Source organism: Prosopis cineraria, unplaced genomic scaffold (genome assembly GCF_029017545.1).
Source record: "Prosopis cineraria cultivar Desert tree isolate PC_DT_omini unplaced genomic scaffold, ASM2901754v1 PC6, whole genome shotgun sequence".
NCBI lineage: Eukaryota > Viridiplantae > Streptophyta > Magnoliopsida > Fabales > Fabaceae > Prosopis > Prosopis cineraria.
In genome coordinates this window covers 36,724,303-36,748,653 of record NW_026555337.1, presented here as the reverse complement: position 1 = coordinate 36,748,653, position 24,351 = coordinate 36,724,303, and the positions used below count along the sequence as shown (strand labels likewise).

The 24,351-nt window shown below is 28.7% G+C and overlaps 2 protein-coding genes across 2 annotated transcripts; both read right to left on the bottom strand.

Moving 5' to 3' along the window:
- Positions 1–7,057: 7,057 nt before the first annotated feature.
- Positions 7,058–8,538, bottom strand: LOC129314631 (protein JINGUBANG-like). The gene has a single exon (XM_054958113.1). The coding sequence runs from the start codon at positions 8,470–8,472 to the stop codon at positions 7,594–7,596; it is 879 nt and encodes a 292-aa protein (XP_054814088.1). The 5' UTR covers positions 8,473–8,538; the 3' UTR covers positions 7,058–7,593.
- A 5,392-nt stretch (positions 8,539–13,930) lies between these two features.
- Positions 13,931–23,749, bottom strand: LOC129314341 (probable inactive purple acid phosphatase 27). The gene is made up of 12 exons (XM_054957762.1): positions 23,338–23,749; positions 22,516–22,603; positions 18,249–18,515; positions 17,585–17,693; positions 16,996–17,110; positions 16,696–16,828; positions 16,285–16,472; positions 15,945–16,131; positions 15,804–15,871; positions 15,619–15,712; positions 14,506–15,526; positions 13,931–14,308 (listed from the first exon to the last, which is right to left on the bottom strand). Exons 1-11 carry the CDS (start codon positions 23,718–23,720, stop codon positions 15,335–15,337), a joined length of 1,824 nt encoding a protein of 607 aa, XP_054813737.1. The 5' UTR covers positions 23,721–23,749; the 3' UTR covers positions 13,931–14,308; positions 14,506–15,334.
- Between the last annotated feature and the right edge of the window lie 602 nt (positions 23,750–24,351).

Genomic DNA, 24,351 nt, shown 5'->3' with positions numbered 1-24,351 from the left:
GGTAGAGTTGTATAAGCCACAATTAGGAGCTACTAGTGACTTAGACATAGAGGAGACTTGAGAATGTGAAGGGTTAGCAATAGACATCTTGAGAAAGTCAAGTTGTGAGTATATGTCTTCCAATTGAGAATTAGAAATGGAGGATTGACAAACATAATGAACACCTCTTATATTGTCCCTTGAGCTATATTGTTGATTATTGTTTGCTAATTTTTCCAATAAAGCCCAAGCATCAATCGGTGGAAGGTCAAGCAAAGAGCTATTTACAGCAGCATCTATGGTCTCTCTATCATCTATTTGAAGTCCCACATGAAAGAAATCAACAAGAAACTCCTTGCCCACATTGAGATATGGACACCTTACAAGCAACTCCAAGAATCTCATCCAATATTCATAAAGAGACTCTTGTGGCATTTGTTGAATTTCCATGAGTTGCTTCTCAATTGTGAATACTTGGTGGCTGAAGAATACTTCTTAAGAAACTAATTTCTCATTTCAGCCCAAGAGTTGATGGTTCTAGTTGCAAGAATATTGAACCATGTAATACCATTGTCTTCAAGTGTGAAGTAAAAGACTTTTAGCATTAAATTCTCAAGATTTGCTGTAGGTGGTTTCATTATTGAGCAAACTCTCTTAAAAATTTGTAGATGCCTGTTAGGATCTTCACCTACAATATAATGAAATTTAGGCTTAATCTCATATTCATTTTGCTCTTGCAAATTTAAATACAAGCCATTGGATCTAAAAGTATTGGTAGGTGCTATTATTTCTCTAATGCTTTTCCTAACAAGCATCTCATGGTTATTAGCATGCAAATGTTCATCTATATTGTCCAGAATCAAAGAATTATCAACAATGGTATTTGAAAGTGAAGAGGATGCTAAGAGCTCAAGATATTGGTGTCTAAATTGCTTACATTTTTCTCCAAGTTATGTACAGTTTATACAAGACGTATACATCTCAAAACACCACAAAAATGATACTGGAAGAAATAAAAATCAAAAATATGAAATTAATCAAAATTTGGAAAAACTGGCAAAAAGCAAACACATTGGAGCAATATTTTTGTAAAATTTTTTCGGAAGTCAAAATGACATAATTAGAAAAAACTCAAAACTAACAAAATGAAGCTGAGATATTGAAATTAATATAGGAATGTTTTAAAACAAATTTGTGAGTAGGGAATAAGATACGCTCATCCAAATTCAGCCTTGTCTTCCTGGAGTGTACATTGGGAGTCAACAAAGGACTTTGTGTGCTTCTTAGATGCATAACTCTCTGGTCTAAAGTCAAATTGCTTTGAAATTTTTACCTAAAATCATTAACACACCAAAGGTCATACAATTAAAATTTCAGGCAAAATTTCCCAGCCAATCCTTCCCAGTATTGTTTCAAATTTGGGTCTATAGATTGAAAATTCTAGTGAATCCTGTTTCACTAAATCAAAAATTCAACCACTTAAATGGCCGAATTAGTCAATGTGTTCAACAGAAAAGTTAATCCTAATATACTTAGAAACACAATAAACTAAGAATCAGCTCAAAACAACAAGCATAGTGAAAATTATACCTATCCAAAATTCATGCACAAATTCTGGGCAGAGTGAATTTCCACAGCTTGCAAGCAATTGAGCTCTACTTGGTAGAATTGTAACCAACGTCTAGAATTAATGTTGTAATGACAAAATCTAGTAGCAATTTGACCAAAGAGATGATCAAATGTTCAATTAAAATGTACCAGCCACCACAAACACTAAATTCTAGAATTAACAAAAATGCAACACAAATTTAAATAGCAATTGAAACAAAAATCTTTATAGCGAATTGCTCCTCGGCAATGGTACCAATTGATGAAACCCTAGCGCTTTAGGTCATCAAATTTAAACAGAATATAGTATTTAGCACTCTATGTCATTTTCATAGGAGCAATGCATACAAATTCTTGATTCAAATGCTACAAGTTAAGAGGGTTTTCAAATGATTAAACTAAGTCTAAAGTGCAAGAAATAAGTGTTATATTTTTCGTTTTGAATGAGATGATATGAATCAATTAAATGGAGAGTCTAAGTAAGAATCCTTAGCAATTGGCATTGAATTCCAAATTTGAATTAATATAACAATCTAAATTAACCTAAGATAGAACACTCAAAAGTTTTCAAGTGTAGTGCATAATTAAACCTAATGAATACTTAAAGATTTAGGCTAAGTGAATCAAAGCAAATATAATGTTCAGCCTTGTTCCAGCACACGAGTTCAAGAACCAAACAAGTGGCAGAAAAACAACTTAAGCTAAAAACATATAACTCATATGGATCTAACTCAAGTATAGAATGGACTTTGAACAAGATTCAGCAAGAACACATGAACAAACCTAAAAACATTCAAGCTAATTCATGAATTTCAAAACTGAAACACCACATTAAAACTTCAATTCAACATTCATAATTTTAACTAAACATGAATTAAAATCAAGAATCAATAATCTAAACCAATTATAGATTCAAAATTCTTAAGAAAACAAGAAGAGATCAGAAAATTGAAAAAGCAAATAAAGAACACAAATCTGAAAAACTCAAAATGTTAAGTTATTTTCCTTGAAACTCGATGTTAAATGAGCCAATCAAGGTCCTCTCCATCACTTGGTTGAGATCTTGAACTTGAGAAGCATCCATGAATGTATGAAGATGAATCTGAATCTGGAAGTGTTGCTGGAATGGATGAGATGATGCTGGAATGAAGAAGAGATGAACGAAAATCTGGATTTGAGGAAGGATATAAAGCTGGACGTGAATGATAATGGAAGAAGATGAAGAAAATGATCTGGGATTTGTGAAGAAGGTGAAGATGGCGTGAAGAAGGAATGGAGAAGATGAGAGAATTGAGAGAAAAATGGAAGCTGAAGAGAGAGGATCAGATCTGAAGAATGAGGCTCAAAGTGAAATTTAGGCTTATGTATGTGTAAGAAATGTGAATGAGGGTGATAAAAACAAAGCTAGAGGGTGATAATTCCAAAGCTCCAAATCTGAATGAGTGAACTTGCAGCTGGAAAATCCAATTAATTTGGCTGAAAATGAATTAGAAATGGTGCCTCATGAGCTGTGGAATAGCAGCATGAACCATGTGACTCTAGCAAGGGAAATGTGACTTAATAAGGCCTTTAATCAGATGCCACATCGTCTCCCTCTTAGATTCAGATTAAGTTACGCCTCCAACGTTTCTTTTCAGCCTTGATTATGTGTCTCCATGCTTTCCATACTACTTGGCTTTTATTTAATTAATCTCTAATTAATTTCTGAAAATCCATGCCAACTCAGCCTCTATAATTCTGAAATGTGTGACACCAATCATCCCCCATTCTTGGTCTTAACTTCTTCCAAAAATTATTGACTTAACCTTGCTTGTTGATTCCAAATTTGCTCTTACAAAAAATTTGAAATTAAAAGACATGAGACTAAATAAATTTAGAAAGAGAATTAAAAAAAGAAAAGAAAAGAAAAGAGAATTAAAGCCCAATATATTAATTTAATTTTGAAAATGTTAAAACAATCATCAAATAGCCACATTAGGGTTCATATAGTCATTATGTAAAAGACAACACAAAATCAAAAATAAAACTCTAATATATATAATTTGATATTAAAAATTAAATGTTTTAATATATAAAATATGTGATAGATCAAAACGCCACATCCAGCAAAAGAAGTTTTGGTTTATAATATAATATGGGAAAAGCATTGTGGGCTCAGAATATGGGTAAAATTGAGTTCTGGGCTTGAGATAGGGCTCATTTTTTGGATTTAAACGCTTTTTGGACTAGGGCTTAGTTGAATCAACGCATTTTTTGGAATTAAATCCAACTCATTATCCAGACATCAGGCATATGTCATTTTCTAAAAACGCATGTAAAGTCATAATACTTCATTTGCTTTGCTCCTTTAAAATATTATTATCCTCTAAAAAAATTTTGTGATACTAATTACCAAATATAAGTTATTTTGTATGAATTTTTATAATATTAATCACTCTATACTTTTTTATACAGTTAATCGCTTTATTCTTAAAATACCCTTCATGTCAATTTTCATTGGGAAGATCGATAAGGTGTAAAGTTCATATTTTTAATTTTTTAAATTTTATAAAACTGAATCAGTATTTATTACATATAAAATTTAAAAAATTATATGTTTAAAAATAATAATAAATTAATATTATATAAAATACCATAAAAATATATTATTGTAATTGTTGAATTTTTACAATCATTTATAAATTTATATAACCTTTCTTCATAAAATTTAAGAAAAAGATACCATGATATATATATATATATATAACTAGAATTTATTATGTTGCATGTATGGATGGAAATGGGTTAGGCTCCTATTAAGGGTCTAAGGCCCGGCCTACATTAGCCAAAACCTAGTTTATTTATTAAATAACTTCAGGTCAAATTTAGGCATTTGATTAGGCTTAATAGTTAAACAGATTATGCCTATTTTTACAAGGCCTTGCTTACAAATCTAATAGGCCGGTCTATTTAAGATATATATATATATATTACGTAATATGTTACATATGCATTAGCTTTATCATTTGATTTTTAACTAATATTTTTTTTATTTCTAGTTATATTTTCAATTATATTGGACTTATATATTGATTTTATTAATATTGTTACTTTATTGTTATATTGTATTTGATAGGTCATCTTAGTTATTATATATTGAAATTGATAAATAACGCTATATAAATATAGATTTTAATAGTCATAAAGCATATTTAAAATGTTTAAAATTATTAAGTAAGCCTACTTAAAAAACTTACTTTTAAATAGTTTTTTCAACCAGACTAGGAATATTTAGGCAGGTTTAAGTCTAAGTCGTTAAAAAAAATTACACAAATTATAAATTAAGTTTGTACTTTTGATCTACCACATAAGCTCAAACTTACTTGATTTGACTAAAAGTCTAACTCAGCTTAACTTATTTTTGTACAATTAAATTTTAAATATATATTGACAAAAATATTATTAAATATACGGTAGTCATCATTAATGAAGTTTGGGATATACAAAGGAAAATTTTAATAACATTGAATTTTAATTGATTTTCAATAAGAATGGAACAATTAGAAGCATATCAGAGAGTAATCTACTATCTCATGGTTCTTTACAGCAATGAACATGATATAAGACTTAGTTTGGATGGCAGAAAAAGTGAAAAGAAAGTGAGACAATAATGCTAGGACTCTAAAGGAGAAAACTTAGCAAAAATTTACTTTTTTTGTATAGTTTTTTTCTTATTATTATCTCATCCTTATTTCTCTAAAGTCACTTTAATAGCTTTTTCAACTAAGTAAACTATCAAAGTAACTTCAACAGATAACATATTAATATATTAATAATATCTGAGTTTTAAAAAAATAAAAGAAAAATGAAATAAAATTTTATATATATTTTATCAATGATAGTTGGGTCTAGTGAAAAAAGTTACTTCCTTACAATAGGATGAATCAAGGTCTGAAATCCTGTTAGGAAAAGTACCAACAAAAAAGTAGCAATTTTATTCCATAATTCATGAGAAAACTAATAAAATCCAATACTATTGTATTAAAAATTAAATTATAAAAAATAAAAAAACAAAACAATATATTGAAAAAAAAATACTATCCCTGCAAGTGGAAGAGTAGAAAATAGGAAATAGGAAAGAAAAAAGTAAACATAAAGAAAATGGAAAGATGTTTCTCACTTGTCCAAATGAGAGCTTATTCACTTTTTTCAATAACATAAAAAGAAAAAAATTATGTATATAATATATAAATTATATATAATTCGATCGGTTTAATCTATTTAATTCAACAATTTTCAAACTAGACCGAACCAAACTAAGTAATCAAAATTTTTATTAAAAATACCAAATCAAACTATATAACATAAAACTCATTAAAACGAAAACAATTTGATTCAATTTGGTTTTTGGTTTCAATTTAATTTTGCTCACCCCTACAAGCATCATATGCAATTTGTACATATAAATGTAGCATTTGCCAAAACAAATCAAAATTTTAGGAAGCAACCCAACCTTGAGGAATCGGTTTGGTGCTCATCATGATTAACATCACCATTTAGACCATGTAAATTTGATTTGGAACATTTTTAGGAGGTGTTTGGATATACCTCTAAAACATTCTTTTAAAAAGATATTTTACAAAATTTAAAAGCTATGAAGAAGTCATTTTGACAAACATAATAAGAGTTGCTTTTACTTTTTAAAAGTTAGTTTGTTAACTTAAATGCAATTTTAATGTTTGAAACAAAACACACATTTAATATTATTTTACCTTTATAATTTTAGTAAATTTGTTCTTTAATAGATGCAATGATGATAAGCATTTAGAGGTTTCAATTTATGAATGCAAATTAATGGTGGCTTATTCATGAGTATACAAAGAAACACTATTTTAATTGAATTAAAAACCTCTACCATACTACAATACACTACTAAGGGGGAATTGGTTTCTCTACTCATCTCAAGGATGAGCACCACATGCTCATTCTTGAAATGAGATCTGAACCATTCAGATTTTTAATTTGGATGGTCCAGATTTAAAGTATTATTGTTATATTATTATTATATTATATTTATTAAAATAAAAATTATAAAATAATTTTAAAAAAATTATTTTTAATCTATTCTAAATTTAATTTAGAAGGTCTAATTTAATATTAAAATTTTTATTATTGACATATATTGATTATTCAGATTTATTCTGCACAGTTTAGAACTATGTAGGGTACATTTGAATAATCAATATACATTAATTATAAAAATTTTAATATTAAATTGAACCCGCTAAATTAAATTTAGACTAGATTAAAAATTAAAAAATTATTAAAATTTATTTTATAATTTTTAATATTTTTTATTTTAATAAATATATTTATAATAATACATTAAATATTTTAATTTGGATAGTCCAAATCTCATCCCAAGAATGAGCTCATGGTGCTCATCCTTGAGATGAGCATAGAAACTGGATCCCTTGTAAGGTAGCAGAAGTTTTGCACTGATTCATATTATTTTTCCCTACACATAAAATTATATAACTACAAATTTTTTTTTTTAAAAAAGTAAGAAATAAGGAAATGATCAGATCTTATTACTATCAGCTTCTTAACAGAAAATTAAAGATTCATTCACTGGTCTTGATTCAACAGCACTAAAGCTTTCCTCTGTTTCTTCCTCTTTGTTCATATGAACCCACCAAACTCTCAAGCTCTTGTCCATGCTTCCACTATAAAGCAAAAAGCCACCATCACTTGTACTACTCGAACATGCCTGCAAACACTTCACTGGCCCTTCATGTCCACTTATTACCCCAATTTTACAAATCCTCCCACTAGATCCCTCCCTCTTCCAAATTCCTATACTCTTATCTGATGATCCACTAAACAAAGTTTCCCGTTTTAAACACATGCACAAAACTGCCATTTCATGCGCTCTTGTCACATATACAAGCTTCCATGATTCATTGAATTGGTGAAGACATTGATTTGTCAAATACTCAGTTGTACCAAGTGAGTTGGTTTGAGTGATCAATTCTTCAATTCTCCCCATTCCATTATAAAACCAGTAGAATCGCCTCCATATATCCATTTCCCATCTTCAGAAACAGCCACACAATTAAAGGATGAATCTTTATGACACTTCAAAACCCCTTTTAAACAATGTGAGATCTTCTTCTTGTTCTTCTTCACCACTTTTCTTCCCCAAGCTTTGATTTTTCCGTCTGCAGAAGCAGAATAAACAACCCCTTTACAAGCTACTAACCCATTAATGGCATCATCATGAGCTTTAATGGATTCTAAGCACTTGAAGCTTGATAGCTTCCACACCTTCAGGGTCTTGTCCCATGACCCAGAATAGATCAAACCATTACAGACCGTCAAGCATGAGATGCTATCTGAATGCTCAATCCACAGATGCTTGTGGTGTCTTCTTGTTTGGACATAGTTACTCTGTTTCATGAATTTCCCCAAATAATCCTTCGTTGTCGGCAGAGTTTCAACTAACTTGAACACATTCTCTGAGCTCCTCCTAGAAACCTTCCAAACTCTGATTTTCCCATCTTGATGAGCTGAGAAGATCTTGTTTCCGACCGTGACTAGGGATTTCACCGACCCATCTCCATGTCCGAACTTTGTGAGAAGTCTGAAATCTTGTTGGTGCTGTTGCCATACAATGATGTCGTTGCTCTGAGAGGCACTTAGTATGAACTGTCCAGTCAGAGACAAGCAAGAAACAGAGGCAACGTGGCCTGAAAGAATGGCCAATGGACGATGTGACGAGGATTTGGAAAATTGGTTGGACGAAAAGGGACTGGTTTCTTCTTCAGTTTCGCTGCTGGTAGAGCTTGATGCTTCAGAGAGTAAGAATGAAGGAGAAAGTTTGGATTTTGAAATGTGGGAGTTCATTGGATTGTTTGAGGTTTGAACATAGGCAAGTTAGAGAAGGAAACAAGGAAGAGAGAGAGAGAGAGATTTCGGAAGATTCAAAGAGAAGAGGAATATAAAGAGAGATGAAGATGGCTTCATGAAAAAGGGTAATGTAATGGTTTAGAAGAAATATTGTAGGTGTAACGGCTGCCAACAAAATATGGAAACTTGTTCTTCGGCTAAATCTTTGTATTATTATTGGTACTGATACAATATTGTAATATTGTTCATCATTGTCATGTCCTTTTAAGCTGCCACCAACAATTCTTGGTTACTCCATTCGAATCATAATATATTCGTCTTGTCTTATTAACAAGATAAAAAAATATTAATTTAATTCTATTTATAAAACACTCACATTTTTCTATGTTTATCTCCACTTTTTTTTATTATTATTAAATGTTAAAAAATTATTACAAATTATTAGGGTATAAGTAAAAACTTGTTTAATTTTAAGATAGAGTTAATAAAGTTTAAAATTTTTCTTAATTTTAATAAAACATGTGAAAAGTAATTTATAAATAGGATTAGAGGGAGTAAGTGATGTTTGAGGAGTTATATGTGTTAGTTCAAAATATATATATTAAATAATTTTTATAATTTTTTTTTAATTATATCTCTATTTTATTTATTACTTTTTTTAAAAAAAAAAGATGTATTGAAATTTCAATATTATTATTAAGTAGTTTTTATAATAGTTGCTGGTAGAGTTTGATTTAGATTAATAAGGAATTGTCTCCTCAGTACGTGTGTTGCTAATGGAATGAGCTATAGTTGTTTAAACACGAGATCTCGTATTCAAATATGTGTGAATATAGGAAATACTATTAGATAAACTTTATCTAATTGGACAAATAATAGTCGAATATAACCTAATTAGATAACTATATTTAAAAAAAAAATAGATTGTCTTAATAGCACTTAATTGCCAATCAAGTTGTACGTGAATGGTTCATATCTCTCTTTTAAATTAAATACTTAAAAAGGGGGAAAATGAGACAAATTTTAGTGTATATACTGCACCGACCCAGAGCATTGGCGGGGCATAACCAATATATGGATCTCAAGATGCTTGATTGATGAGAATCTCAATAAACGCTTCCACCAGGTGATAAATAGATAATATGATACGTATCACAACAATCAACTATGTTACTCTATATATATTATATAATATATATATATATATATATATATATATAGTCCATCTGTCTTGGAAACATGGACATATTTGATTATCCCACATAAGTCTCATTTTGCCACCTGTCACAAATTTCTGGAGTCAAAATCAATATCTATATATATTATATGGCAATGAAGGCAATGTTATGGGAGAATGCATGCATGTGATATCAGTGTTTAATTAATAGGATATGGTGGAACATCACTTTTTGTTGTTGTTAACTCACATGAATCGCATTAATCTGACCGATATGTGCCCTTTTTAGGTATATAGATGTTATTTTAAATTTTAAAAGTTAAAATAAAATTAAGAAAAAAATGTTTATTTAGTCATTATAATTTTAATTTAATTGTAAGTTAATCTTTAAAATTTAACTTGTTATAATAATTTTTTTTAAATTTTAATTGATTACAATACAACTTATATAGTTTTTGTAATTTAAAATATCAGTTCCTAAATTTTAAATTAATTTTAGTATTTTTATTTTTATTTTTTTTTTAAAAAATAATATTTTAAATAGTTAAAATTATAAAGATTGAATTATACCAACTCAAAAGTTAAAGATTCAATTGCAACTAAGTCATAATTATAATGATTGAATTATAACTAGTCAACAAATTTAGAGATTATTATAATTAAAGTATAATTATTGAAATTAAATAATTAATTTTTTATAAAATTAATTTTACTGACAGGTTCATGTTTGTCATTCTCTGAAATGGATCTAATTAATCTCGTCCAGTGATCTTGAAATTATTAAAATGAAATTAATTGAATTCAGACATTCATACGTTTCTTCTTGATCACATGAAATCTCATCAGCTTCTGCCACATGGCACGAGATTACAGGGTAAACACGCAACACTTGATTAGTTGACCTGGTGGGCCATCTTGTTGGCAGAAATAATATAAAATTGAAATAAAATAAAGCTAATTAACAAAAGCCAAGGAACAAAGTTTTTGGGGAAATGTGAAATACACATATTTTGAGGACCCATTTGAAGTTTAATTGAAAAAATTAATTAAAAAAATTAATTATTAAAATGCGATGATGTTTAAATAAATTTTTAAAAATTAATTTAATAAATTTAAAGTTTAATTTTTAAATAGAACAAAATTCAGCTTTTTTTGAAAAGCCAAATGAAAGTTTTAAAAAATTAGAGTGTTATAAATAAAAATTTTAAAAATCATGATTTTGGGTGAGAATTGATTTTCATGTTTATATTTTAATTTTAATAATATCAAAAGCTAAGCTCAAAACAATGAATGTAAGTTGAAATTTTTGGGAGAATAAATTTAAAAAAAACTTATTAATTGAATATGATTCTAATTGAAGGGAAAATATAAACTTTAATTGACATATTTTTTTATTACCCATGAATATTCTCTTATTGAAAGCGAGGCTATTTGAGGCATACTTGTGATTCATACAGCTTTCATCAAGTTACAATTCAATTCTTGAATTTAACCTTTTCAATTCTTGAATTTATGTCGTTTGATTTTTTTTGGCAAAAAAATCGTGTCATCTTCAAAAATTATATTATAATTGAGTCATAAAATATAGTGATCAACATATTAAATAGTTAAAACTTGAAAGATTAAGTAACATCAATTAAATTTTAAGGATTTAGTTGTAATCAAATTAAACATGCATGGACTAAATAATTATTTTTTCTTCAAACTTTACAATTTTAAGTCATAAAGTACTATAATACCTTAAAAACTGATATTAAGGTCGTTGTTAGTTGACATAAATTACATCAATCAACCCCAATAACATAAACATGGGCATTGGCAAATTGCCTGAGAAAGGGAGACGTAAACACATTTTTAGCATATTCTTTCAATTTGTTTCCATGAGAGGACCACAATGCTCTTATTATTGACACCTTAATGTACCTCTCTACCTATCTTTGTTTTTATTGAAAGATGCCTCTCTACCTTAAATTATATTTAATTAAACAAGCATTATTCACTTTCATTGTAATTAATAATAATTAAAATTGAACATGGCATCCCAGTGATGTGCCAGTCTTCCTATATTTTTCTACTATTAAGTGTTGAGAGGTTTTATAAATATTAAAAATTTTTATCTTATAAGTTTTATTAAGTATTATATATAATATGTGATATAAGAGGTTTCATGTTAATTTTTTTTTGTTGGGGGTTGGGGGAGAGTCACATAATGATGTGAATCATTCACAAAACAAGGACACGAGTATTTGTTATTATTAATTTTTGGTAAGCTATTATTAATTATTTTTATTACATCTATCCAGGAATTTCTCCTATTATATATGGTACTTTAGAGTTCGATTTGAGCGTTTTCAGGACTAAATTATAAGGGTAACTTTTTTAATATGATTTTATTTTGTGTATAGAATTTTTTCCCCCTTAACATAGTTTAAGAAAATCAAGTCTATTCTAACCACCATTTTCCTCTTAATTATTGTTTAGAACTTTTTCTTAAGGCAATTTATGGAGGGTTTCATATTAAAAAACTATTCCTCTGTTCCTATTTATAAGTTACTTCCAATATGTTTTACCGGTATCAAGAAAAACCTTAAAACTCATTAATTTTGTCTTAAAATTTAGTAAGTTTTTAATTTTGCCCATATTAAATATACGCACTTTAATAATATATTTTTTCTTTTTAACATTCAATGAAGGGTAAAAAAAAATTTATGATAAAAATTTAACGACGTAACTTATAAATAGGATAAAAAAAATTATTCTCTCTCTACCCTATAAATAGGACTAGAGGGAGTATTTTAAAAATCTAACAAGATGCTTAGCATGAATCAATCCAAAAGTAAAACTATATCATTATAATTAAGTTTTGCTTCATTAATTGTTCAAATGTACCTTCAATTCAATTCTTGATAATGATATTATTATTTCTATTCAAAATAATAGAAATACTGATGCAGCTTGTGAGACATTATCACGAACAACAAAGGTAACTGGATTAAAAGATTTTTTTAAATATCTTGGATATTACTTTGGCATAGTAGATGAGCTCACCAAGATTTTGGAAGGTCTTAATTTTTGCTAGAATGCTAAGCTATTTAAAATCAATGTCTACTTTGATTCTATGGATACTTAGTCACTAATCGAACTTAAATACTCCAAAAGATACCCATGCTCATAATTTATCAAGAAAATTAAAGATATTACCATGAGGGACTTGGTGATTACCTTCGACTAAGTTTATAAAGAAGCAAATAGATGTGTCGATTTGTTTGTCCATAAGACATCTTGTGATAATTTTGACATTAGGATTTTTTACTATCGCCACCTAACTATAGAAACCTTTTGGTTCTAGACATGACCTGACCTGACCATTGTCTCTTTACACGATTTTTCCATGATCATGTATTAAAAAAACAAATAGAAACACAATCAACAAGCATTGATTTTAGTGGAATGGATTATGATTGCTTAAACACAGGGTTTTAAGTTAGATTAGTTAAAATCTAACATGACTCTAGATTTGTCTCCAACCATATTAGAAACACTTGTGTGTTTGATTTTCAATTTGTCAAAAGTCCATTTAGTAAAAGTTGATTTGGTAAAAGTTAGTTTAATGAAAGTCAGTTGTTATAATGAAATTTGTATTTGGATATATTTTTTTAAACAATGAAAGTTGTTTAGATTATGATAGTAAAATGTACTTTTGAATGTACAATTACCAAAAAAGAAATTGATTTATAATGATTTTTAATTTTTATTATACAAATGTAATATTTTTGAAATATTTAAAAAATGTGATAAAAATTTTAAATAACATAAAATTTAATCTATAATGCGAAAAACTTGATCTCTAGTCCTTTGTACTTTTTAATTGGTAATTTTAGAAAATGTGATAAAGATTTATAATCTTTATTATACATTAATGCTAAAAATTAACATAATTAATTTTTTAATTTATAATGCTAAAAACTTAATATCTAATTGTTATTATTGAAATGATAATTATATTTTTAATGAATTAACTATTTTTTAATTAAAAGAATAAGAGATTAAACTTGGAGTAGTATGGTTAAATAACATTCTACTTTTCAAAAATTTTAAATAGTTATGTTTTTCAAATTCACTTTTTGTCATTGTTTAAATGTGCTTTTAGAATGTATTTTTCTGTAAAATATTTGAGCTAAATAACTTTCAACATCCTAAAAGTAAAATTTTGTTTTTTGAATGTGAAATGCAAGCAAACTAAATAGGCCCTCATTTGTAATGTTCACAGAAGCTAAATAAAGCAAGTGAAATTGCAAATTATATGTATAAAAAGGTTTAGATGCTATCAGAATTCAAAATTTACAGAGGCAACTTTAGAATAAAGATGAATTAGCCGAAGCCTTAACACTGAGTAACTATTGATCTGCAGCAATCTCTACCTCCTCTTGCCCTTTCAACAGTACTTGTTTTTTGGTCATGAACATATACATATCTATGAATTCAAATACATCCATATATATAATATATATATATATATGTATATGTATCTGTGTGTGTATTCATGTCTGATTGCAGTCTTTCTGTTGACTTGTATCAGTAAATATCTGAATGATCTTAGCCTCACTTTGTAATTCGGAAACTGTCATCAACTTGTTTTGTGTTTGCGTTTACAAACTGCATTAAAGAGGATGAGAGACATTACACTTCAGTCACATAAACCACAGAAGTTTAAAGTGATTCTAAGGGAAAAACAAAAAGACAGATAACATTACACACACACACATATGCAAGAACTATGTAACTCTAAGTAAGTGAACACATATACTGTATTTATCAAGTAAGCATTCTAACATTGTCATTAAAATACTAACCTCTAAATTTAACTCTTGCCTTGTTGCATGAGCTCGTAAATAGCCAAATTCAGAAATTCTTTTCAGACTCCAACTATCCACCTGTGGATGCACAAGAACAAACCATGTGATTGTGATATACCAGATAAGGTAACATGCCACGGATCATTTTAGCTCAAAAACTAAAGCCTAGCTCAGTTGGTCCTTTCCTCGCCTTAAACAAAAGCTGATTGGAGCTTGAAGACAAAGTACAAGATTACCAGGTTACCATGCCAGGAATAAGGGTTAACCCGGATACCCTGTTACAAGGGTCAGGTCGGGTTGAAAAAATATTGGCTAATATAAAAATAGATCTTTTCTAAACCAAACCAAATAATCTATGGTCCAAGGGGGTTAACCTTGATAGGTTAGGATTGACCCATGCATGTTATTTTATATAAAATAAAATAAAATTGAAAAATAAAAAATAGAGGGAGTGTTAGCACTGAAACCACAAAAGACAAGGCAAATTTTGGCATAAATCATGATGGAATTGATCAATCTCATATATTTATGATGTAAATTTTTTTTAAATTGCATGGATTATCATAATAGAATTTCTAATTTAAGTATAATTTTTAAAAAACCATGAAAAATAATAATAAATGGATTGGCATAGTTTGGCCCATTTAACCTACCAACCTACGAGGGTAGGATTGGAATGTTTCCAACCCATATAAAAATAGGTTGAATTCAATATAATTGATATTTTCTTTAACTCATATGAGTCAACCCATATGGTCCAGGTTTGCCTATATTCCTAGCTCTAGATCATGGTCATCTAGGAATGGCATGAATAGATAATTATCACTTACATTTTTGGGAACTTGTCTAATGTGAAGCCAGCCATACCAATCACAACATGAACAGGAGCAGTATAGTTTTTGTTGTCATATGTTTCAATTCCTTTTGCATCTTTTGTAGGCTTGGCTTTACATGTGCTTTGATAAATAGAGCAAGTTCTCTCATAATTATGAACATGGCCAAACAGAACCAGATCAACCTGTTTAACATTCACCATCTTTATCATTATTCATATACACTCATTTGCAACATGAACAAAGAATCATTAACTTTGAATCTTAGTGGACTTGCCTTGTTCTCCAATAACAATGGTTCTACAGCTTTGACAAAATTGTCATCAACATTTGGTAAAAATCCATGAGAGGAAGCGTACATTGGTCTATGCCTGAAATGTGATTATGTTTCACTTAAAGTGAGTACAATACAAAGTACATACTCAATATCTTCTGCTGAGACTTAAAATTTACTTAACTTACCCCATGAAGATTAACCAAGGAGTTTTTTGTCGATCCACCAAGGCCATGTCCTTTTGCATCCATTGATACTGCAAGAGAAATGTTGAACATGTTATTGCACAGAAAAGTTCAAAGGATTCAAACATTTTATTTATTACTTACCTGCTCAGAATTTTCTGACCAATCATGTTCAGTTGATATGACAGTGAAATGAACACTGCCTTGTTCAATTGAATACCAAGGCTTATCCTTTGCTGAGATTGGCATTTGAAAGTATGTCTCATAAGGTACTCCACATTCACCTCCAGAGTCAGGAGTGATATATACTGAACCAGAATCTACATAATCCCTGATTCATAAACAGTGAGTCAATAATGATCTGTTATGATATAGCATTGTTTTAACTGGGAACTTTCGCTTTAGTCCTTCAAGTGAGGAAAATGTTGAAGGAAACAGTCTCAATTTTGCAGTTAGATTCATTCGCTTCATAATAATTTAGTACCTTTCATGGTTTCCAATTGCTGTCATGTAAGAAACTCTAGATGCTACAGGGGCAATAAGGTGAAGGAAGAAGTCCCATTCCACAAGGAAGCCGGTTGCGTAGCTTATGTCTCCAATGTGAAAAATTGAGTTTACATTGTTGGAATCTACATCAGAAGCCATGGCTTTAAGAACTGAGAAAGCTCCTGGCTGCAACACAAAAAACATTCTGAAACTGGTTAGTACACATATGCATACTGATGCTGGCTTTTACATGTTATCCTGTTTTCTTATTATGATTCATGATTCAATGCATGTGAATCTGAATATTCTTTCTCACATGGGTGAACAGTGTCATGAAAGTAAGTTTTGACTTCATATCTCAATATGCATCTGAATGCTACAACTAGATTCTGTAAATGTGATAATGTACCTGAATGTAGTGTTCTTCTGAAGCATCAAGAGGAGTCTTTCCCATATCTCCATATGCAAGGAATCTGAGTTCATCTGATCCTCCGGCAGGCGGTGTTGAAAACTTAATTTGTTCACTCCAACCAACAGAGTCACTGAATCATCAACAAAAGGAAGATGACTTTTGCTTTTAACATAAAAAACAATCTCAGTTTCTTGCAGATCAAGTCTTCCTAATAGCTTAATATTTTGGCCGTTAACAAGTCAAGTATAAGTCATTTATGCATTAAACATGTAAGAATAACTTCAATCCAGGGCATACCTTCCATATCTGTATGAGAAAGCGCTTGAAGGTTTAAGCCCTTTCATAATTGCTGAGTGAATGTACCCTGGATCATGCCACCCAAAATCCTTTGCAGGACTTTTCAGAGTTGAACCTACCATTTTGAAATTAAATGCTATAAGATAAGTCACATTAGGATCTAATACACATCTACTCAAATTTGATCTGAGTAGTTAAAATCTTATTATATCACGCCATCATTAAATATGAGACACTTCACGCATTCATATATATGCATGCGCGCGTGCGGCAGTAATGTCTCTGAGAAATTTAACCTTATCAACTGCGTTCCTGCTTGGGATTTGCCTATATATGTGTCTAGTGTCTATAAGGGGAAATATAATGTTATAAGTTCTATATGATTAAAGTGGAGTTTACAAGTTCAAGAGATACTTCCACCTAATAGGATTGTCTTTTGGACTTGTGCTCAGGTTATCCCAAAAGACTAGCATGTTAGGTGAGAGAGTCTTTTGAATTTATAAACTATATTTGTAAAGCTCCACAATATGAGACTCATAATATATAATTATCTACTTTTGTGGAAGAACACTTAGCTACTAGTACTTACTGCACATATCATCTTGTGAGAATGTGGTGACTTGTGAAGTCTCGGTTTTTCCATCTGCATATTGAACTTGCTGGGGCTCTTTGTCTCCACTAACCCATATCACTCTCATCTGCAGCACCAAGCACATGTCAGTATGTCATTATATTAAAAAAAAAAAAGTCCAATATCCGCTAAACCATATTGGATCAGGATTTCATCTCACAACTTGTATGATTTAATAGATGAGATATAAAGAGAATAGTGAAGCTCATATGTCAGGTGAGTTCCACCACTTTCTGTTTCTCTTTTAACTTGAGACTACAGTTGTTGTAGAAGATCCACATTCAACTACATTGTGTTCAATGTATGCATGCAAGGACAGATCCAGAGTGATATACATGTGGGGCAAAATTTCAAATAACATAAAACATTGGTGGTTCAGAATCAATTTTAGCAATTTTTTTCTTTATAATTTTCAAAGGGAAGTGGAAAGTGCTTGCCCAGTAGATCTATCCCTGTATGCGAATCTCATGAAATTTGTCTTTTTAAGAAAAGAGGGGGAAAGATTTTATGTTTCATAAAAATAATAAGACGAGGGAAAATAGGAAAAGAAAAATGAACACTTCATAAAAATTCAAGAATGTCAACTCTAGAGGATTTAAGTCCTTCTTGTATCGAGACTTACCGATGTCCCGGATGAATCTATGCTTGAGATATGTCCATAGAGAGGCTTCAACGGGTTAGCAAAACTCAAAGGGGTGGACCTTGATAAAATGCAAGGGTTGGAGAATCCTCCAGAGAAGAAGACAAACTCAATGTCAGTTCTAATGTTGATAACATGGAACTTTAGTGAACCACTACAAGTTGTAACAGTGCAATTTCCATTCTCAGATTTCTTGCACTCCTTGTTCTTGCAACTAAGGTAATTTGGATCATTCTTCATGTATTGTGCCTGCATTTTTTTAATAAAACATTAGGAAGGGGTAATAAAATTTTTAGTCCCTCAAATTTAATTTTTATCAATTTGATCCATATTATTTAAAGAGGTGATAACATTGTTAAAATTTGCTGATATGGATAATAAAATATTAATGACAACCATGTGGATTAATAAAAAGGCTGTAATTAATTAGGTAGGAAAAAGAATAGACTTAGAAATTAAAAAAACAAAAAATAAAATATAGCATAATGGACTAAATTGATAAAAATTAAATTTAATTTGAAGATTAATTTGCTCTCATTTAGCTACGCATTCATGCTACATTATCAACATACTTTATGCAATAGATAAATTTGAGAGTCAATTATATTTTAAAATTTAAAGACTAATATGATAGTTTAAAAAAAATGTAAGGGGGGAAATCAATAAAAATTAAACTTGAAGAATTAAATCAATAACTAAAGCAAATTTAAGAAACTAAAATTTTATTATCAGCATTAGGAAGTATTTAAATTTTCTTTGTAAACATTAGGATATTCAGTAACGTGATGGAATTTAAAGTGCCTAATCATGTGTAACATAAGTGTTTTTTATCAAAAGGAATTTTTCAAACAAGGAAAAGGTATATTTATAATATTTAATTTAGGAAGAATAACAATTAGATCCCAAAATTCTAAATTAACAACAATTAAGTCCTCAACAAATTTTTTGAAAAAAAGTTAAAAATACTGATTTAGATAATTATAAATTCAAGGGTTTTAATTATAAATAAGTATTTAAGTATTAAATGAAACTCTTAGGTTGTAACAAAAATTTTTGTTTATAACTATTTGCATTAATATTTACAATTTATTTTGTAGAAAATTTTGTTGGAGACCTAATTGTCATTAATTTAGTATTTTGGAACCTAACTATCATTATTTAACTTGTTTTTTATGACCATATTTTTATTATTTTGTACCGTTGAAATGTATTTATATATTTATATTCATGAATGGTGATTCTCAGTTGGTTTTGTAAGGATTTGTAATTCAATTTGTTTAAATACAATATGAATGTCTAGATTTTAATTTTTTATTTAAAATTTAAATTATATATTTCTTATATTTAGATTTCAAAGGTTATTTTCATTGTATATTATATTTCATTTCAATCAAACAAAATGAAAAGGAAAAACAACTAAATAATCAAGTAATTTTTTTTAAAAAAATCATATTAAATAAATCGCAAGGTTTCTTATATAAACCCTGCCTCCACTAAAAACACCCAAAAACAAAAGGACAAGAGTTAATTAGTCTTATATATTCAAATCAATAGACATCTAGATTTTAATGTCTTAATTATATTCATAACAAGAATATATTATAGAATAAATAATTCATAAAAAAATACATATGTTTTGATTTAATTAAAAATAAACACCTTAAGTATATAAAGTTAAATATATAAGTAATTTTCAAAACGAAATCACATAGAAAATGAAAAGAACAACTGTTCATGAAAGCAAATACAAAATGCATTTAAATTAAATATTCAAAATTAATATACCTCTCAATAATAAAATATATTTGAACATAATTTTCTAGGAGAAAGAAAAATAGAAAATAAACCTACATATATTCGCCCACCGGAAAGAGGGAGGGAAAAAAAGAAGAATAAAACTTTTGTTGTGGACGGAATAATGCCAGACTAGTGGTCTGGATTATTCAATTGACAATGTCTTCGTGAAGAAATATGATACGTGAACGTAATGAACTTTGTGTCTTCACGTCGCTTTGTTAATGTCTTTAAGGTACCATAATATGCCACTGACGTCTCGTCTCATGTGTGTGGATATATGTTCTTATCTTCTTCAACATTGAGAGTAATAAATATATATCTTTCAACTAAATATTTTTACATAAAATCTTATGCATGTCTTATGAAAATAATAATTATAAATTTCTACCAATAATAAAACACAGTGGCATTAAAATTATTAATTAAGAAATTTATATTTGATCTAAGATGCAATATTCAAAAGAAGAAAAGAAAAAAAATTCGATTTAGGTCAACCCATTAACTTACGAGGTTTGTCTAGGTTGAAGCTAGGTCATAGGTAATCGGTTTCCTCAATCAATTAGACTAGCTAAATGACTAGTTCATCAATTTAGGATTAATGGGGCCAGGTCGGTCTGGGTTTTACAAATAATGATTGATATTTGAATCTCATACTACTTATTTAATTGATGAGAGTTTTTATCAGTCATGCTAACTTTACTTGGTACATATGTGCATGTGTGTTTTCTTATCAAGGTTAAATCATTAACAAGAAAATGTTCCAACAAGCCTTAAATGTTGCTTTCATCACTTTCACTTTAATTACTTAAACAAGATTACAATTGAAGCGTTGCAATATTTAAAAAGCCCAAATATAGGGTTTGGTCACAACATGCATGTGTGGCATATTTAGGCATGAATCAATCAACATTATGGATGTTGAAAGCTTAACATATACAGTTCACAAAGTCAATAGAAAGAATATACTCGAATTAAAAATTTCATGTTTTTAGTCCATGTGTGTTCTCATGTTCACACTTCTATTTGCAATAAACAAACCAAGTAATTCATAATTAATTATTCATTTCTAATTATGGAAGCTTTCACGTTAACAATGGACTAATCACAATAAATTTTTTCAGTAGTAGGATTAATTATATTTTGACTTCAAAGATATTTCGTATATGACTGCCTCACCATATATACTATCTTAAATTCATTTTTTTTTATGTTCTCACCGATGATGTGAAAATATGAATAAAGAATTAATTCAATTTAGTTGTAGATCATAAATAAAAAAATTTTATTTGTTAATTAGTCAAAACTGATTCATTTCGGCATGAACGAACAATATGAAACATTATTTTTTGAGAAAATGACAGGTAAGTCTTGATAAAGAAAATTAATGACAATAAATTTATTCAAAAAATTAATTGTAAATATTAATTTAAATAATTATAATTATAAATTTAAAAATTTCATTGTAAATACAGTATTTAAATTCTAAATATAACAATTAATTTACAATTTGAACTCTTATTTATAATTGTTTAAGTTGATATCTGTAACTTATTTTATCAAAAAATTGGTTAGGACCTAACTATCATTAATTCATCCTTTTGAGATTTTATTATCATTTTTTTTAATTTTTTTTTGATGCAGTGAACTATATAAATCATTATTATTTAAATTAATCTGAAAAAAATAAACATGTACTTTATTAAAAGATTTCATGATATTCACATGTTTATTGGATTTGCTGATATGTCAATTCAAATAAATGAATAAATTACATGAAGTTAGCCACAATAAAGTAACTGATACCAACTTTTTAAGCAAGTGCTAAAACGCTCTAAACTGAATTCTAAATTATCATTTAATTTTATAAACTGAACAATCCCTTAAATAATTTTAATTCGAAAATTAAATTGTGTAAATTCATATCACTATTTAAGTTTTAACATTAATCTCAAATCCACCTACGATATTTATTTTTAAAATTTAAATATTAAATTCGTGTAAAAAAAATCAAAGAAACAAGTTTAGAAGGATATACCCAAAAGATGATTGACAGGTGGAGCATTAATGAGGCATGGTCTATCATGAAATCACAGTGTCCACATTCATTTTGTTGTCATAATTTATTTTGAATCTTTGCAAATAATATATTAATTGACCTTTTGTAGTTTTCACCGAATAATAAATTATCAGCCTCGTAAAGCACTTGCCGAACGGAAGGAGCCACAAAAGGCAAGGCATGAAAATGACACTAAAATCATCAAAATAATATCTTAGAAAATAATAATTAATCAGGTAATCAGAAAAATATTTTTAAAAAATCTAATTATTTTTAAAATTTTAAATAAAAATCAGAAAATTTCATAAAATATATTTTTTAAAAAATGAGTAATTTTAAATAAACAAACTAATATCAACTAAATAAAAATAAAAATAAAAAGAAGCATGGGCATACCTTTACAGGGTAATGACAGAGAAGAGGAAGCTTAGCAGTATCACCAGTTTGAAGATAAAGGTTCCAATTAGAAAGACATGCTTTGACGCTGCATCAACAAAAAGTAAGAAATCAGATTAAAATATTTATAATTAATATATGAGGCCTATGCTTTATGGAGCGAATCCTGAAAATTAAAATTAAAATTTATTTAAAATCAAGGCTTCAGGTTGATGACGTGAAGTTTTAAAAAGACTCATTTTAGAATAAATAAATATATTACATAGTGATACGTGAAAGTCCACAATGTATGCGCAATTTCATATATAATTGCATCGTGTTCTTAAATCGTTTTAATGAAATTTAAATTATTTAATATTTCAATTTTTTGTATTTTAATCACATTTTATTTAAGATGGTCACAGTTTCATCTTTTTTAAAAAAATAAAAAATAAATAAAACTTCGAAACAAAGGCCCACATTTTTTATATTAGATTTGAACGAATCATTAAATTTTAATTAAAATTTTGCATAATTATCATCAACGACACTTGAAGCTTAATTAAAATAGGTAATAAAATGATTAATTAATTTCAAAGAAATTAAAGGAGGCAAAAAGTGAGGCAGAATTATTCGCCAATATAAAGTGATCATCGATGAGACACATAACCTTAAAGTAGATCAAAATTCAAAAATATTGTGTCTAATTTATAATCTGTCTTCAAAATTAGCCAAAATAAAAAAAAAGAAGAGAATCAAATTAATTAATCAAAATCAAAATATATCAAATCAAAACGTAAATAGAATTATAGATAATATTAAGGCGTAAAGTTATAGTCTTACTCAGAATCTGAGGGTGAGATCATAGCAACCCAATCATCATCCGAAGGCTGAGAAACACCAGAAACAGTGACAGTGACAAACTCGTCATCTGGTAATCCATTCTTAGACGATGAAGAAGACGAAGAATTAGTCGTGACATTCACTTGCAGATAATTAGGGCTAGAAGAAGCCGAACAATCCTCCAAGATTCTTCTGTTGAGCACTCTAAATTCAGATATCGCAGTGAAGTTTCTGTGATACGCCGTCGTATTATCACCAACCAGAGGGTGTAAAGGTAAAGAAGAGGAAGAAGAAGAAAGGAAGAAGAAAATCAGTAGAACTATATGTGTGTATCTGAAAACGAATTTCACAGGCCAATCCATGAAAGGAGAAGAAGAAGACATATTTATGTTGTTGGAAATCTGAACGTGTGTTTCTGTTGTGCTGTGTTGTGTTTGTGTTCGTGTTGCGTTGTGAGGGATATATAGTGGAGAACATGGTGTGTTTGATGATTTTTTTTTTTTTTGATAACATGTTTGACGATAATTTTGTTGCCATAAAAGCTTCAATTTTTTTTTTTTACAGGTAATTATTGCATGGCTGGTGACAGATTTTTGTCCTTTTTTTCCTTCCTTTCATGGTTTTTCTCATCCATTCTTTGATGTCGGGGAAAAAGAATGACGTGGTATTTTGTCATTTTTATAATTAAGTTTTTGATTTGTGATTTGTGATTTTCTCTTGAATTTAATTTTTGGGTCAAAATATTAAAAATAAATGAGGCAAGTTTTTAAGGTTTTATATTTTAATTCAAAAGGCATTTTGATGAATGTTAACAGTAATTGGTGTTATTCCAAAAATATCTCTGATAAATAAATAAAAAATTGAACCTCATTAATTTGATACATCATTTGCAATCAAGAGTATATTCTGAAATTATAATTGAATCCGCAATTAAACAGGTCGAAATATCAGCTCATGTAGCTTTAATATGATTGAATCCTGGGAAGTGGGAACGGATCCAGTGCAGCGGAGCTG